At 33.1% G+C, this 19,281-nt stretch overlaps 1 protein-coding gene across 1 annotated transcript in view; it reads right to left on the reverse strand.

Annotated features, from left to right (window-relative positions):
* NCKAP1 (NCK associated protein 1) overlaps window positions 1–19,281 on the reverse strand; it is a 98,894-nt gene that overhangs the window by 44,535 nt on the left and 35,078 nt on the right. Inside the window, exons 3-15 of the mRNA XM_058549375.1 lie at window positions 17,813–17,905; window positions 17,557–17,613; window positions 16,678–16,820; window positions 16,504–16,594; window positions 13,893–14,030; window positions 13,061–13,109; window positions 11,405–11,561; window positions 8,822–8,878; window positions 6,570–6,666; window positions 6,092–6,198; window positions 4,495–4,627; window positions 1,781–1,862; window positions 102–160 (exon numbers count right to left, since the gene is read on the reverse strand). Of these exons, the coding sequence (XP_058405358.1) occupies window positions 102–160; window positions 1,781–1,862; window positions 4,495–4,627; window positions 6,092–6,198; window positions 6,570–6,666; window positions 8,822–8,878; window positions 11,405–11,561; window positions 13,061–13,109; window positions 13,893–14,030; window positions 16,504–16,594; window positions 16,678–16,820; window positions 17,557–17,613; window positions 17,813–17,905 (1,263 nt within the window). The remainder of the gene's footprint in view (window positions 1–101; window positions 161–1,780; window positions 1,863–4,494; window positions 4,628–6,091; window positions 6,199–6,569; window positions 6,667–8,821; window positions 8,879–11,404; window positions 11,562–13,060; window positions 13,110–13,892; window positions 14,031–16,503; window positions 16,595–16,677; window positions 16,821–17,556; window positions 17,614–17,812; window positions 17,906–19,281) is intronic.

Genomic DNA, 19,281 nt, shown 5'->3' on the forward strand with positions numbered 1-19,281 from the left:
ACAACAATGAATATTTTTTCATGTTAAGCAATGTTTTCATGTTAACTAAGGTATTCAGTAACAAAACAGAATAACAATGAAAACTATTAAGTTATTCTTACCTGTAATCTAAACCAATCTAATCTCATTCCTCTGAAATCAAATACTTCCCCATCTTCAACTATGACAACAGAAAAAAAGATTACAAAGCAAATTAATGTTTTCACAAACCTATAATCACATTTTAAAATTTAAAAGCTAAAACAATTCCACTCTGGGCACATATACAAAAGAATTAAAAGCAGGGTCTTGAAGAGATATTTGTACACCCATGTTCACAGCAGCACTATTCACAATAGCCAAAAGGTGGAAGCAACTCAAACATCCATCAACAGATGAATGGATAAACAAAATGTAGTACGTATACACAATGATGCATTATTCAGCCTTAAAAAGGAAGGAAATTCTGACACATGCTAGAACATCAATGAACCCTGAGGACATTATGCTAAGTGAAATAAGTCAGTGACAAAAAGGCAAATACTGTATGATTCCACCTGTAAGAGGTATCTAGAGTGGTCGAACTCATAGAAACAGAAAGCAGAATGGTCAATGCCAAGGGCTGGGAGGAAAGGAAAATGGGGAGTTGTTATTTAACAGCTATAGAGTTTCAGTTTTGCAAGATGAAAAAGTTCTGGAGATTGGCTGCACAGCCATGTGAAAATAACACTACTGAACTGTACACTCAAAAATGGTAAGATAGTAAATTTCGTGTTATGTATATTTTACCACAATTAAAAAATAAAAAGAATTTAATAGCTAAGGCTATTAAAATAATTAAAATAAGTGAGTAAAATAATTCTCAAATCCTATCAAGATGATGATAAAGGAGGCAGTTATGCTCAGAGAAGTGTAAAATATAGACTTCTCTCCTAATTCTCAGTTTGCTTACATGTCAATTTGAAGCAGCTTGAGGAACCCTGTGAATAGAAACTTTGGATAGCACACTGAAGTTTCACATAATAACTTGATAGAAACCAAATATCACCAGGCAAGTTTACAGTAGTTTCATTACTTAAGTGGGATAACTATAAAGATTGGTTAAAATAAAATAAATATATTCATTACTCAGAAATGTTCAAGGTTTCTGACACCTTTTACTTAAAGATTATGAAACTCAAACGTCATATCAATCCATTGGAAGAGGGCATTCAAATAACAGAGAGGCAGTCTAGTATAGGACATCAACTTTTGAGACTAGCAGACCTGAACTTAAATTCCTATTCTAGTACTTAATACCTCTTACAACTTAGGCAAATCATTTTAAATAATTGAGAGGTCAACTCTCAAACCTTAAGATTCCAAATCTGACAAATAAAAGTAATAACAGCTTTTTAAAGATGATGTGGATAAAATAGGGTAATTACAAAAAGTGCCTGGCACAGATTAAACATTTTACCAACAGTATCCATTACTGTCATAGGTAAGGCTTGGACCAAACACACTTTGTTACGATACTAGGCACTTTTTTTTTTTTTTTCCCCCACAAAATGCCCCTTTTTCCCCTGCTGAATAATAAGAAATTTCAAGCTATAATTCTTATGATTTTTATAAACTCATAACACATTCATTTTGGAAACCTCTGCTTCAGAGAGATGAAGTTAAGACAAAAGAGAACAGAATAAATATGTCCAAAAATAAGATAAATGATTCTGTAAAAATTAGCTGTTAAGTCTTCTTAATAATCAAATTTGAAAACCTAATTACAAAAAAATATGTTTTTACTTAAAAGACTCATTACCTTGTTTTACACTTAGGGAAGTCATAGTGTTAACAAAAGAGGACATGATGATCGATTCATCTTCAGGGCAAACAGAAAGATTCTGAAAAAGAACAAAAAACAGTAATGTTAAAAACAGCTAGTTGGGAAACAACTCATAGGTCCATCAACTAGTGGACAGATAAACTGGTATATCCATACTATGGAATATTTTTCAGCAATAAACAGGAGTGAAATGTTGATACACACAATAACATGGATGAATCTCAAAAATACTATGCTAATTGAAAGAAATCAAAAACAAAAAATTACACAGTATATGATTCCATTTATATGAAACACTTTTTTTTAAAAGGTAGAAAGTGACAAAAATCAGATGGATAGTTTTGGGGGGTCTAGGGAGGGAATCAACTACAAAGGTGCACAAGAAAACTTTTAAGTGTTGGATATGTTCTATGTCTTGACTGTGGTAGTGGTTACACAAATGTATACAGCTGCCAAAATTCAAACTGCATGCCAAAAATGGGTGATTTTTATTGTATGTAACTTATACCTCACCAAAATCAGGACCAAAAAAATCTCTCTCAAACTGGCTAAAAAAATGAATATTTGATAAACCACATTTGAAAGTGGATGTATAATAAAAAATTTTTAAAAAGTGGATGCTTAGCTCACAAACTGCATAAATAATTTTCAGAACATTAAGACCTATAAAACAGTGTAAACGTACATAATGTCACTACACTGTACAATTAAAAATGATTAAAATGGTAACTTTTATGTTCTGTATATTTTAGATATAAATAAATAAACATAACACCTATTACAATGAACTATATTAACACGTTAATCTTAGTTCTAAATTTAAATCCTAGCAAATGGTTAAAAACACCATGAGTGTACTTTACAACAGAAGGAGGTAAAAAGCTCAGGTGTTGGAGTTAAGATTGGAGTTCAAATACTGTCTCTATTACTTATGAACTGTGTCATACTGATCAAGTTACAGAAGGTCTTTTTTCTTCAGCAAACAATGATAACTATACCTACCCTCAGAGTACAGATATAACAAAGAATACTATCAATAAATTTGCCAATCATTAATATTAGTATTATTATTGCTGCTACTATTACTAAAATTCCAGAAAAAAATAAGAAATTAATTTTCTCAGTACTGTTAAAATCTAGTTTATACTTAAAAAAAAACACCAAAGATATGGAATGCCTTAAAAATTTTAACATCATAACATAAATCTCTAAAATTTATTAATATCCAACTAGCCATTTTGTCAATCAAAATGACATGAAATCAGGAGTCTGGTTTAATTTTTAAACTATGATAGCCTGATAGCTTCTGATTTATCTGGTTAAGCAGTAACTATTCAAATAAAATTACAGCAAAGCAATAACAGTCTAGGGATAAAATCAGCTTTTCAATTCCCTTTTTTAAGGGACATTTTAGAAAAGAAGCATCTGAGCTCCATCTAGTGGATAAAAGGAGAAATAAACTAGTTTAGGATAGTAACCCACATAAGCTGTAAATAATTCAAGGTAAACAATTACATGAACAATTTCTTATTTGCATTTTTAGGTAGGTTTGAAAAAAATTAGAATTTAAAAGTATGGGGCCGGCCCTGTGGCTTAGCGGTTGAGTGCGTGCGCTCCGCTGCTGGCAGCCCGGGGTTCGGATCCCGGGTGCGCACCAGCGCACCGCTTCTCTGGCCGTGCTGAGGCCGCCTCCCGCATGCAGCAGCTAGAAGGATGTGCAGCTATGACATACAACTGTCCACTGGGGCTTTGGGGGAATAAATAAATAAATTAAAAATATATATATAAAAGTATGATTGTTTCTCTGGAAAACCAGTAGTTTTAGAGTAGTCTTAATATAAAGAGAATTTGTGCTGTTCTTTCTTTATACTGTTAGATTATAGTAGTTTTTAGACATCTGTGATTTCATAAAATGAAGCAAATAAAATACTATTTTCCTTATAGTCAGTTTATTGGGAATAAAAATAAAAGAAATTTATATTAAGATGAAAAAGACTGAATAAAGACATTACGGAAAGCAAAAGAAAAACACTAAGACTAAAAATCAAAAGAAGAAAACCCAAATTGAAAATAAAATTAAGACATTTAATTAAATTAGGACACCTAGATGAATGTTTTTTTACTGGCCATCCTCTGACACACTATGCAAAAAAATTTATCTTCTATTTTTCCTCTAATATTTATCAATTATAATGTCTCCATCCTCTCTCCTTTAGCCCCACAGCCACAGTCCAGGCTCAGGCTCTCAACAGCTCTCACCAGCCTACTGCAGTCATTTTTCTTCTGATCTCTCTGCCTCCTCCCTTGGCCTCCAGCAATCCATTGTCCACACTGAGCCCAGGTGATATTTCTAACTAGTAAATCCGATTTATAACTAACTTCCTCTTTTGCAAGGCGCTCTACAATTTGATTACTGTACACACACCTCGACCCCCTAGATACAGAATCATTCCCTGCATTGTGTTCACTCAGGCTTTGTACACACATAAGCCTAACGCCTATCACACTGGACTACAACTAAATGTTTTTTCCCCTCTGGAAGACGATCCCCTTCACAAGACATGACCATGACTCATTTACATTTGTATCTCCACCACGTAGCACAAGATTATATCTTATAAATGCTTGCTAAGCAAACAAATCAGTTACTATATAGGAGGGAAGGGAGAATAACAATAGAGAGTTTTTACCTGCACAAGTTCATTAAGGACAACAGCATCAAAGCCAGAAAGGTACTGCACGTAATACCTCTGCATCACGGGTCCGTATTTCCTTACATGTGCTCTAAGCTCTTCCATGTAGAATATTAATTCAGCAATGTGCCTTTGTTAAAAATTCAAGAAAAATATCACAAAAGGTAAGTTCATTATCAAGGAAAATATAAAATATCTTTGATATTACTACAAGAAGTTTTGTTCTTAAGAAAAAGCACTGTTAAATATTTAATGTCAATTATTTTCTTTTTAAATTATTTCACATGAATAAAGAAATCATGGAAACAAAAAAAGAGCTAAGACTAAAAAATTGATAGAAGAAAATCCAAAATGAAAATACAATTAGGACATCTCAAATTCATCATTTAAAAAAAACACAGGGCTGGGCCGGCCCCGTGGCTTAGTGGTTAAGTGAGCGCGCTCCACTGCTGGCGACCCGGGTTCGGATCCCGGGCTCGCACCGACGCGCTGCTTCTCCGGCCATGCTGAGGCCGCGTCCCACATACAGCAACTAGAAGGATGTGCAGCTATGACACACAACTATCTACTGGGGCTTTGGGGGGGGAAAATAAATAAATAAAATCTTTAAAAAAAACACAGGGGGAGCCAGCCTAGTGGTGTAGTGGTTAAGCTCACATACTCTGCTTCGGGGGCCTGGGGTTCGTGGGTTCAGATCCCAGGCGCAGACCTACACACTGCTCATCAAGCCATGCTGTGGCAGCCTTCCATATACAAAGTAGAGGAAGACTGGCATGGATGTTAGCTCAGGGACCATCTTCCTCAAGCAAAAATAGGAAGATTGGCAACAGATGTTAGCTTAGAGCCAAACTTCCTCATCAAAAAAAAAAAATCACAGGGGCCAGCCCAGTGGCATAGTGGTTAAGTTTAGCATGCTCCACCTCAGCGGCCCAGGTTCACAGGTTTGGATCCCGGGTGTGGACCTTCACCACTCATCAAGCTTGCTGTGGTCGTGACCCACATACAAAATAGAGGAAGACTGGCACCAATGTTAGCTCAGTGTGAATCTTCCTCAAGCAAAAAGACAAAGATTGGCAACAGATGTTGGCTCAGGGCCAATCACCCTCACCCCCCAAAAAACAAATCACGAAAGAGGATTAGAAAGAAATAAGATTCTTCTGTATGCTCTTATTTCTCTGCTTCATTTATCTAACTCCTATTGAGGGACTGTGGACTAAAACGAGAGAAAGACATTTCAAATGACACATTGTTACAACTCTACTGTTAGGATTCTTATTTAAATTTTTGTGTAGTACACCATTTTGAAAAGTGAATTCCAATGGAAATACTACTGGGTATACGAGGAAACAAACAAGAACTTTATGACCACCTCGGGTACTAGAGACAAAACACTAAAAGCCTTAATTTTAAGCTAAAGTTGACTTTGCTTCTAATTCATGTCATCCAATGATATATTACAATATTCCACTATTATGATAAATATGGAAAGCCCTAAAAGAAGCTTTGCAAAATAATTTTACTTCAAAGTCCCCAAATTCCATAGCCCATAAATCAAAATATACAAAAAATAATGTTTTTAATGTTGTTAACTTACTTATCTATAAAGTCATCTGCACTCTTCTTTGGCATGTTATCTGCATGACGAAGTAGCCAGATAATTTCATCACGGGCAAAGGATAATGCCATAAAAACAAAAAGTGCCTAATTACAAAAAAAAAAAATAACATTGCTTACTCTCATGCAAAGATTAAAAAAAAAAAACCTATTCATAATCTTTCTCCAAGTGAAAAGTCATTGGCAAGAACTGACAATATCAAGATCAAAAGACAGAAATGAGAGGCCAGAAGAGAACTTGGAAGTATGTATCAGGGAAAACATGCACATAAGCAAGAAGCAAGGAAAATGCAGGAAGGTGTGATGTACAAGTGTCAAGGCAGCAACATCACTCTCAGCTAAATATAAAATCTTTTATATAGTCCTTGACTCAAATTTTACTAAAATTTCACGAGGTAAGATTTTTTTTAATTTTAATGTGGCATACTTGTAGCTGAAATAAGAATTAAATCAGTTACCTTGGGACCTAGCAAGCCAGGTTGATCAGACAGGACAGTGGCCAATTCTTTCAGTGCAGACCTTAAAAACTTGCGTCTTTCTCTGTGCATGGAACCACTACAGGAAAAGACACCATTACAGTTTATCTGTTTCTACTAAAATTATTATTGGCAATTAAACAATATCATTTCAGGGTCAACTTCCAAAGTTTTCTTAGGAAGCAGAAGCCCCGAAAAATATCATCTATGTGTTTGTCATTAAGTGACTTTGCAATCTTATGTTATCCTTGCCTTTCTTGCGCTACCTTTTGTAACTATGTTTACTCTGTTATACTCCACCTATCAAAATCCTACCCAAATTTCAAGACCAATCCTTCAAGAAGCATGTCTCAACATCCAGATGTCCTACTGTATACATTCTTGTCACTTTCACATAGAAATCAAATAAATATAACAATAAATATCTGATTATCCATATCCTCGTTTATTAAATATATTCCTATTAAATATATAAAACTGACTAAACAAGAGCTAGATTCAATAAAGATACTGGGATGAGATCTATTTGGCACTCTTGTTCAAAAACAGAATGATGAGGAAAGGAAAGGATAATCATAAACACTGATGTACCAGGTATTTTTAAAATAAAATGTCCATTAGAAAGAATTTAGTCTCACATATCACCATGGAAAAAAAAATCACAGAATATTCTAGGTATTCCAGCTCCTCATACTATGCAAAGTATACACTGATCCAACAAAGTTTTAAAACTTAGATAGGTTCAAAAAATAAATGGCCATACACACACACACAATGCATATGCCAAAAAACCAAGTATAAGAAATAACACCAGAAATTTAGCTGTGATACAGTAGATTAGTTTTAGTAGACACAGATTACAATCCAACCACTGCCTATGTGACCTTAGGTTCTACCTCTCTAAGTTTCAGCCTCTCTATAAAACAGGGATGCTGATACCTGCCTCAAAAGATACATCTTTCATAATGTCTAACATATAGTACATTTACCATGTTAGTTTAATGCCAATGACAAGCTCCTTTTTATCTGACAAGAATAAAGTCATATGGGGTAACTTCTAAGAAGAAAGTAGACAAATGTTATTTTGACTATTTTACTACATCAGGTTGCTGCAAGGACTCTGTGGTTCTATTAACATTGAGAGAAAGTGTCTACAAAGTACTATGCCTGGCACATGGTAATGAGCGATACATTTACAAGTGCTTACTATTTATAATTATTTTATATAATACAGGGAATAAAAACACCTTATTTTTAAAACTTTATAAAAGATATATGACACCATATATCTGCCTACATTAGGGTCTATCTCATGAAGAAGCGATAATCGTATGTATTTCTGTAGGTCAGGAAAGGAATTCTAACACACTCCAAAGTATGTTATTTGTACTAGAGAATGATTTTTCAGTAATCATTAGTAGAGGAAAAAAATACGCATGAGGAAATGATATAGCACAATCATTAGCAGAGAAGAAAAATACGCATGAGGAAACAATATAGCCCAGAGAGCAATGAAAAAAGACAGTTTAAATTCCTAGTATCCATCCTATAGCCTAAACCTAAATTCTAAAACTTCTTGTAGTTTTATATTTTCATCTATGGCACTGATGCTTGTGTTCTCTCTGCCTTATAGAAATACTGATGGATCAGATAATGTTATCACTACATCACCTAGGCTCATTGGAGAAAATATTATATACAAGTATACCATATACATAACAATTAAAATGAAATATCAAATTATTTACAGTTCATAAGAAAACTGAAAAGTTGTTCAAAGATCTTAAATACACTGATTTCTAATTTATCTATATTTACTACAATTTGGGAAAGGTGTGGGATTAACGCACTTTACAAAGTAAATACCATTTGGGAGAGTGTGAAGAAATGTCAATTTTCATGAAGTAATACAACAATCATCACAATCTGCAAAGTACTGGCACGGGAGCATAGTGGCAGTAAGAAACTTGAATGATACCTAAAATAAAAGTCCTTTGTATAGTACTTCCTTAGAACATTTTTATCAACATTCTAAAAATATTTAATATCTGTCTGCACTAACTCCAAGGGTACCAGATACCGAGGTTATATACTTATTTTTCATTGATTGAAAGTCCCCCGCTTCAATTAACACGTCTTGCACACTCTTAATTTGCATTTACTTCAACAAAATAATGCTTTAAGAAAGGAATTCTTCTTGATTGAAAGTACCACGATAAGACAGAACTACTTACGCATGTGACACAGCTGCCTCTTTGCATTCCCTTATGTCATTAATACGCTTATTATAGCTATGTGCAAAAAAAAAGAAAATGGAATCATGTTAATCTTAATTTGATCAATAACAGTAAAAACAAGTTATTCAAATACCAAGTCAATTAAAAATGACTTATTATCAACAAGAAAAACTGGTCCTCAAACTGGAAATGCATGGAAGAAATCTATCCACATCCTTTCCTACCACTGTTAAGTACCCCGTCAAGTCTTCCTAGAAAAGTAAATCTCATATTGTATTAAATCCAACAATAAAATGAAACTTCACAAAGCAGATCTTTATTTTATTAAACACAGTTCCTTAAGGCCTAATAGAGATTAAAATTATCCTTCGAATGTAACTAACAGTGATTTCCAAAAATCTAAAGTGCGACAAAGCTATTCTGACTTTTTATGCTATCTCATTAGCATTAATAAAATTTGAAAGGACATTTACTAGTGATCAACACTAGTGACTATTTGCAGATAGGGGTTTTTGTGGTGGAGAAAACTGGACCAGAAAAGTATTTGATTACTTTATATTATTTTAAGGGATAGAATTATGGGTGATTTTTACCTACTTTAAAAAAAAAACACTTATTTTTCAAATTAAAAAACATTTAATGAAAAGAAACAGAACATAGAACATTCAACAGTTTAAAGGTGCCATCTGAAAAATAAGTACTAATAAATTTATGTTAATTTCATGAGTAGTACAGACAAAATCTCAAAATTCCTAAAATACTAAAGAAAAACTATCTTCCTAACAACCTGGCTAAAACCACTTAACCAAGAACTCTAACTCCTAAATTAAGTACTCCAACACTTATATGTTCTTTGAGCAAATGACCAAAGTATACTAATTCTGTAATCCCTGACCTTTATAATTAAGGTTTTATATTGATGATCTGATTTGTAATTACTCTGATAATTGACATTTTAAATTGAACACTCACAATTTAATAAAAAATTAAAACAACTTTAAATACAAAGATTCTTAAATGATAAATTTATCATTAAAAAAGCATAGCAAAAAAAATTGGTTTCATGGTGCCATTAAACTGACTTGTACCATATATAACATAAGCTCACTCAATATGCACAGACTACGTGGTTTTAAATGTTTACATATATTTAAATACGATTATTCCACAGAGAGGTTGTCAATATGCTAAGACATCACACAAGTTTCATGATTTTCAATCTGAATCAATTAGAAAATGACAAAACCCATACAACACAGAATATTTCCAGGTACTCCACCATCTAAAATGAAAGCCAAATGAGAGCTAAGAGGTACACAGGGCACTGTTTCTCATATTGTGACTGAGAGACTATCTGCATGAGAACGTCAGAATCACCTACGGGGACAGAAATGAGAACAGCGGTCACCTGAGAAAGTGGCCGCGGGGAGGGAGTTCAGGGGAGACAGTACTGACCAGGAAGAGAGGCACAGGAGAATTTTCTGGGGATAATGCAATGTTCTATATCTTGATCTAAGAGGACATCTCGAGTATTCACGTGCAAAGTCACTGAGCTGTACGCCTAAAATTTACGCATTTTTCTGTTTGTAAAGTTACCTCGATAAATTTCTAGTTGGGGGAAAAGGGCAAATTCCATTAACCTTTTCAAGATACAGATACAGAAGGTTAGGGGTAATGCCCAGGAACCTAGATTTTAATTCACACCCCAGAGTAACTCTTATGTACACTAAAATTTGAGACAGTAGACTGACTTTAGCACTAGACATATCTTTGTCGTTTAATAACTAAGAGATGCTTTATTTTATCTCAATTTCATTAAGACATTACTGAACTGCATATAAAATAAATGTAGGTAAATTTCATTTCTATTGGAAGCTAACAAGCCCAACATAATTATTCAACAATTTCAGATACAGGGGATCCCAGGATATTTTAGATGCTCTCTATTTCAAAAGATTTCACAATTGTTACCAAGTCGGAACTGAATTTGGTTTTTACATACTGGCTACAGAAGCTCAAGTGGAAAGAAATGCAGGCATCAAAAATTCCAAAGGAAACAAATTTCTGAGAATCATTTGCTTTACAGGGAATGAAGATAAATTAGTCACCTAGAATACCTTCCTATTACAAGGAAACATGATTTCCTACATACAGTGGTCTGACTTCTCTAATTGTTATAATTAATTTAATGAAGTATTTTTGATTGATTCACATATTTTTACAAATGGACTGTTTTCTAAAATACTTATAAAAATTTCAAAACTCTAAAACGTATATGGTGCTTTTAGTAATATTTATGTCTAAAGCCATATTATGCTTTGCAAAAGAATACATATCTTCTCTCTCCTGGAATACAAGTTTTAAAAGGTCAGGAACACTGGATATTTTAATCTGTGAAGTTAGCTGTAAAAAATGTTAATTGCTACCATATCAGGAAGTAAAAACAACTTGCTGCCACCTGGAAGATGTTACAGGCTATATCTTCTTGCATGATACGACCCTTCTCTATCCCAAAACTTCAATAGATAATCCACCCACTACTCTTCTTCAAAAAAGACAAAATAATTGAAAATGTCATACCCTCGTATGTTTACAAATAAGTCCTCTGCAGCTTTGTGAATGTGGAAAACTTCATCCCGAAAGAGAGAGAGGCAAGAGCTACTTTGAAGAGCTAGTTTCCAAAGGTTCAGTGCTGTTGTATCAGTATTTAGGATCCCATGGCACAAAATAAAGCCAACTTTAAATAGAAAGAAAAATAAATACAAATATGAAAGTATTCCAAAGCTATTTCAGTTATAGAGTGGCTTTTGAAAAATACAGAAACATAAACATGATCACTAATTTGAGGCTTTTAAGTGACAGATAATAATATATATACACACAAGATAGCAACAATATTCTTTTTCAATAATAATTTTCTGTACTCTGCAAAATCAGTTCTTTGAACCCATATGGACAAAAAGGAAAAAAATGTCGTTTCTGGGTTGCGAAGGAAGTCATTTTAATAAATGAGTAAAAGATATTTTCAGAAATATTTATAAAATATTTTACACCAGAGATCAGAAGTTACTAATTAACACATAATACAGTAATCATTACAGTTGTTACAACAACTGAAAAGTAAAGCTCATCTACTTTTCTAAATCACTAGAAGAAATGAAATAGCATCTCACATTTTCATAGCAACTTATAGTCTACTAAATAAGTCTTTTCACATATATTCTCCCACGATCATCCCATAGAGTAGACAGAACAGGTGGTATCCTTCTTTTACAGCTGAAGAAATGAAGGTTCAATGACTTGCCTAAAGTTATACTAATCAAGTATTAGAGCTAGACTTAGCCTCAAACAGTTACCCTTAAAGTCCAATATTCGTTCAATATATTATGCTGCTCTCTCTCATATGAATTCCGAAATCTCTTTTACCTTTTGTTACCTAATTTGGAAATCCCACACAAATGTGTAATCCTGAATATGTTTGTTAATGTCATTCCTAGCCATCTTTATTTGTATTTCATGTCCACTGTATTTTATAAAAGTATCAATCCAAAAAACATTCAAAAAGAAAAACTGGTCCCTCACCATAGTTTAAGAAACACTATAATAAATAAAAGTCAACAAATAGTATCTAAGCGTTAATAAATCAAGAAACAAGAACTATAAGAACTAAAAAACACAACCTGCTCAAAATTATTCCTCTCTGCCAGTGGACCTGGGGGAGGTAGAAGGAATTACATTGTAGTAAGTCTTATTCTACATTACATCTGTGTGTCCATGTGTCTATTTCTCCCATAGTTTGTGAACTTCTTAGGAGCAGAAACTAGTAATTTTATCCCCCACGCACCTAACAAGCTGCCAAACATGAGTCACTTATTACATGTGCTGAAGTAAATTAAAACCAAGCCTTAAGTGAATAAACGCAATAGTTAAAAAATCATTAAAAACAAAACAAAAAAACTTAGTTTAGATGGCTATGCTGAGAGGCAATATAATGTAGACCATAAGCTTTGCAGTTAGCTTGGGTTCTGATTTTGTCTTTGTCACTTACTAGCTGTGTGGACTAAGCTCTAGATTCCTCATTTATAAAAGAGACTAGCTACCCCTGCAGGGTCAATATGAGGACTGAATAAGGTAATGCACACAGAAGGCCTGGCAGAGAAGTAACACGTTACCTGTTATTTTTCTCTAAAACTTAAAACCTGAGAGGTAATCGTAAAACTAATCGATTTTACTTACAGATAATCCATTTTTCCATTGCATCCAAAGAGAGATATTCACAAGGCATCTTAAAAAGAGAAAATAAAAATTTGTGGTTTGAAGAAATTCTAAAAAAAATATTCCATATTAAGTCACTCTCCTCTTCCTCTTGAGAATTCTTACTCCTCAATTCTTGGCTCAAATACTACAAAAAATTTGAATAGCTGGACAAAAGTTTTATAATCTGTATTTAAACTTGCAGTCCATAAATTCAGAGCTGTGCCCCCTTTCGTGTTTACACACCCTGAAACCTCTCTTTAAAAAATACTGTTGCTAAATTGTCTTCAATCTGGCAAATGACAAGTTCTAAATTTCCCAAGTCTATTTCAGAGTTTGCAGTATTCCAAAGGATAAAATTTTAAGTCAAGTTAAAAAAGATTTATGTACATGGATGCTCAGTGTCTCACCCAAATCAGTAATTATGTGTGTGTATTCTCCATATGCATGACATCTATGTTCATATACAGAGAAAAGAATATAACAGAATATAATAACAACTTTCTCTAGTTGGTAAGATTTGAGGTGATTTTTGTTTTCTTCTTTATAATTTTCTGCATCTTCCAAATTTTCTACCATAAGAGAAAAAAACAAACTTTAAAAGAAAATACTCATACTACTAATTGTATTAACAGCATCAGAATCTAGAAATAAAAAAACTAAACAGTATAACTTAACTACTGAGCATTTTACAATAAATTTCATGGATAGGCTAATACTAATTAGAAGAAAAACTGCAACAGCACTGCTTAACTGACTTTTTTAAAAATCAACTTTACTATTTTCATTCAAAAAGGGAAAAATGGAACCATACAGTGTCAGACTGTGCAGGATTAAGCATTGTACTGGGTGCACTGATGAGACTCAATAACTGGGCATTTCTCCATTGGTCAGCTGAAAGATTCCTTCGAGGATATACCATCTGAAGAGAAATTAGTGCATCTGAAAGAGACTAATTAAAATAGGAAAAAAGAAAGTTGAGGAATAAAAATGTTGTTTTTCTTTTTTCATTTAAATTCCAACTACATCTCTTGTGCATTTCTAACTGAACAATCATAAAAGAATAGAGCCTAACTACAACTATGCTCCATATAATATCTGAGGTGGGTCCCAGCTACCCTCCTCTAGATTTTCTTTTTTTTTAATTTCCTGAAAGCTACATAGATTCTACATTCCTGGGCAAGAGCTCAGCTCAGGAAATCATGTTACTTTCTTAAAAGTTAACATGTTTGGCAATCTTTATTTCAAGAGGAGTAGAGACCCTAGTTCCATCCTTTGGCATATCATTTTCTACTCTGATAGTTCTCATTGAAAGAAAAGGACATTATGGTTATACAACTAAGTGTTAATAGAGCTCAACATGTTTCAGAATTCTCCAACGACTGTCTTATAAAAATAATCCACTGTACATGGACAGAGAAAACTGGACTGTGGTTACCCGGGCAGTGGGGGTGGGGGGTGGGCACAAGGGGTGAAGGGAGTCATATATGGGGTGATGGACAAACAAAAATGTACAACCCAAAATTTCACAATGTTAGAAACCATTAAAACATCAATAAAAAAAAAATAATAATAATAATCCACTGTACTCTATCTTAATAAATTACTTAACTTCTATTTGCATTTTGTCTGTTAATTACAGCTTTATCACCAAGGTATTTAACGTTTTATTTCATCTGCTTCTTGCTTGCTTTGAACCATCCTTTGCTATCCATCCCTGCTTCCTAAATTCTATACAGAGTGACTCTTTAATCTGGCTGCACATAAACTGCCAGAGTAGTTTGTTTAGAACACAGAATCCAGGGCTCCATCTGAAACTTAGCAAACCAGAACCTCTGGGAGTAGAACCCAGGAATCCATATTTTTATTACACTCTACCAAATGATACTGAATATGTTCCTAAAATTAAATTAATTTAATTTTAACAAATCCTAGAAAATACATTATAGCCTTTCTATCAAAACTCTGAGATATGATGGAACATAGAAAAAAATCAAGACTAGGAAATAACTGGACAAATGGACAGTTCTCCTCAAGTAATTATTAACAGTCTAGGAATTGCTAGTGACTAGGGAAAACTTAAAAAGAGATCCAACAGCCTTCAAGGAAATATTCATCACCTAAGTGGGGAAAGAAGCAAATTTGAAGTGGCTAAATAAAAACAAAGCCAAACATGATTGTCTAAAAGTCAGAAATGGATCCAGAGAGGAAAAAATAGAGAGGAGTAGGGAAGACAGCTGTAGGTGAGGGAAAAGCACTACCAAAACCTGAGAGACGGATGACGACTATGATACGGTCAGCGCTTTGAGGAATCCTGACACTTTCATCTACAATGCTGATTTTTACTTCAAAATTGATGCCATCCACTAGTCTCTTTCAAACTAATGATTCAACTAATTCCAAGACATTAAATCTATATAAATCTGTGGTTATAATACAGCCATGCAAAGAATTAAAATGGAAATGCATCTTCAGAATTTTCTGAAGGAAAATTCTTGGTGTTAACTATATGTCAAAAAAAAGCACAGATTTATACAAAATAGTGTATTATTGAAAAGTCTAACTCTCATTATTCAAAGAGAACAATGGAGCAAGATCCTAATATCCTGGGCTTTAGCTCTGCTTTGGCACTACGCTGCCAGAGGGCTTACTTTGTCATGTCACTTCTCCAGGCCTCAATTTCCTTATCTATAAATAATGAGGATGTATGAGAAACCTATAAATTTTCTTGACATGCCTAGGAACCATGGTTCTTTAAAAGAGCCCTACTGCAGAGAAGCTGTAATGGCAACATTCCTTAAAACCAAAATTTATTTCATTAAGAACTATTTTTTTAATTAAGAACTATTTTTTTAATATATAATAAAAGATAGACATTGCAAATTATTTCCAGAAAGCTCCTATAATTTTTTTCTCCTTAAGAGGCTATATTCTAATAATATAGCTTAAATTTATCAAATATTATGTATCTAAATAGTTTTTATGAAGTAACTCAGTTAGTTCTCATAAGAGTCATTTGAGGTAGGTACTACTACTACTCCATTTTTACAGATAAGAAAACTGAGGTATAGTGAAGTTGGTTAAGTAACTTGCCCAATACTATACAGTTAGTAATTGGCAGAGTTGGCATTAGAACCCAGGCAGTCTAGTAATGAGTAAACATTCTCAATACTAAACTTCACTACCTCTACACTCTATAATAAATCTAGAAACTATAATGGATCAATATATTCCTGAGTCTTTATACACTATTCAAAATCTAATCAATTAGTTCACTGGTTCACAATTAGATAAAACCATGCATGGCTATTATTCATATCCCATTATAATTTTTTTCCTAAAAGAAGTTTATCACTCTATCTAACTATCCATCCTTAAGTTATCTCACACACATTATTAAAGCCCATCTAAAAACCAGCTCTTACCTTGCTATGGGGTACAAATTCTTCCATCATCTTCTTTAAAGGGTTTTCATAATCCACAATCATCTGACCAAGGCGTGGGTATTCTCGATCACTTAAAACAGACATATCAAATTTCACTGAGTTGTAAACCATCAAATTGAGAATTTCACCAAGATTCTTATAATGCAGGTCTACCTTGCTCCATGGGTCATTTCATGAGCATAGTTGTATAATCCAATGATTGCCTTCCTTTCTTCAATTCGAGACAGCAGTATCATTAGTGTTGTATAGGTTATGATCAAATCTAAGTAGTTCTTTGTTAAATCAAAGTTTACAGTCTAGGGAAAAAAATCATATTTAATGCCTTCCTATTTCACAAACTTTCAAACACATACAGACTCATCTCACGGCAGCTACTGAAAGCAAATAGTTTTCTATAGTTATTTACTTTATCCCCATTTCTGAAATTCTAATTCCTTTCAACAAAAATATGCCTAAAATTTGGGAATTACAGATAATAATTTTGTGTTTGTGACACAATTTTATGGATGCAAAAGAATCTGTGATTGCCATATTCAAACTGCTAACAGTTTAAAAGGATAACCAAATCCAGAATAAGAAACGCTAGAGGCCAATCTCACTAAGCAAGAAAAATGACTATTAAATAAACAAGTAAATAAAAAGTTCACCATTAAGTCAGTGGAAACATTTTCACTTTGCTTTCCTATATCTAGAAATTGTCTTACTAAGAAAGATTCTACCAAGTACGCCTTTTACAGAGAAAAATATTATCCACTTAACTTTTTTAATTGGGTCTACTAAAATAAAATACTAAATTAACAACTATTTCCCAATATGTATAAGACTTATATTCAGTGACAATCAAATAAACAAGGAAAAATAATACATTATAAATCCTCACTTTAAAAAACAGCTACAAAACAAGCCAAATTAACAATGCTAAAACTTTATATACTAGCCATATAAATTTTCTCTAAAGAAAAGCATTCGGTCCCCTTAGTTCTACTACAAACAGATAAGAGAATTGAAAATTTTTCTGAAAATAATACTTACAATATCAAAGAAGACTTGGCAAACATCAATAGTGTTCAGCAATTCACAAACATGGTCCTAAAAATAAAAGCTTATTTTAATCTTTAACCTATACAAATAATATTAAATTCAGGAAACACACACAAACAAAATGTATTTTAAACTAGTTTTAGAAGAATTCTAATTTTCTTACCTATAAGTGACAAAGCAGTTTATACAATTAACAAATATCATATCTACCTCTGAAATGTTAAATTTTATATATTAAAATACATACCTTGAATTCCATAACATCTACAAATGTGAAGTAATATAATGCCAGATTTTTCAGAATCTCTGATTTTTCTTTCTGTAGCTGTGCAAGCTGTTGCTGTAAAAACAAAATAAGAATGCATTGTTCATTGAGAAGAAAAATATTTAATTTTACTACAAACTATCTTCTTTTATGATTGCTATATGGAAGCACAAGCTTTTAGAACAATATTTCTAATGATTAGGGCTTTTCAAAAAACCAAAATACTTGAGACAGCAACTGTGCTAATAGTGATCAGCAACTGACAGTGTGAGGCTATAAAACGAATCAAAGCAGATTAGTATCAAACTGCACTAACTGCACTACTATTAAGGAAAACTGGAAAATGTTAGGAAAAAATAATTATCAAATGAACTCTTTAAAAAAAAATTAAAAACAACTCATGAGCATGATCACACTACTAGAAGTGGAAGAAAAGAAGGTGAAAAACATCATAACTTACACTACAAAAAACAATATGCTTTATAAATTTGGAACTTACCAAAAAGAACATCCAGGCAAAGCCACGTTACGCATGCAAAATAAAATGTAGATACAAACATAAAATACAGTAACGGTTCCCTGACCAGATCCACAAAACACAATAATACGTTAAACAAAAGCAAAAACCACAACAACAAAAAAGAAATGAGAAAGAAGCAAAACTAGAATTAAGACACTGGTACACGTATGAAAGAGGGAAATGTGAATACAAAAGACAAATATTATTTCAATCAACTGTATTATTAAATTTACAAAAGTCCTAAGTTTTCTTTGTAAGACTATTAATATAATTTCTGAAAGAACTCAGCCATATTTAATGCCAGAATTAAAATAAAGCATCTAGAACTTTGATACTCTGAGTATAGTCTAAAGAATAGCAACTTCCACATCATTTAGGAGCTTGTTAAAAAAGCAGAATCGCAGTCCCACCTCAGACCTAGTGAACCAGAATCTGCCGTTTAACGAGATATCCAGGGGATCTGAATGCATATTAAATGTCTGAGAATCACTTATCTACAACATGAGGAAATTAGAAAATATGGGACAGTGGTTCCAAACATCAAACCTGCTATCAAAGCCCACACAGTTTTGAGGTCCTCATACAGTTCTTACTTATACAGAAAGGTTGGGGGAGAGGTGCCTCTGTACATAATTGTATTGAACCATTACAATAAGCTAGAATATTTACAGCAGTGAGCATAACATCAAGGGAAGATTGAAAAAAAAAATACAAAAAAGATTATTTAAAACAGCATACATAGCAGTCTGGTAGACCCAACTATTATAGGTAAACTACCCTGAACAGTGCAGTCCCTGAAGACATTTAAAGAAGTAGCTATGTCTGGAAAACGTGTAAATGAATTATCTCATCACTTCCCCCAAACGCCATACAAATTAAGGTATATACTTATAGTGATGAACAACTCTTCTTAGCTTTACCTGTGAGAGTA

The sequence above is a fragment of the Diceros bicornis genome, chromosome 10 (genome assembly GCF_020826845.1).
Source record: "Diceros bicornis minor isolate mBicDic1 chromosome 10, mDicBic1.mat.cur, whole genome shotgun sequence".
NCBI lineage: Eukaryota > Metazoa > Chordata > Mammalia > Perissodactyla > Rhinocerotidae > Diceros > Diceros bicornis.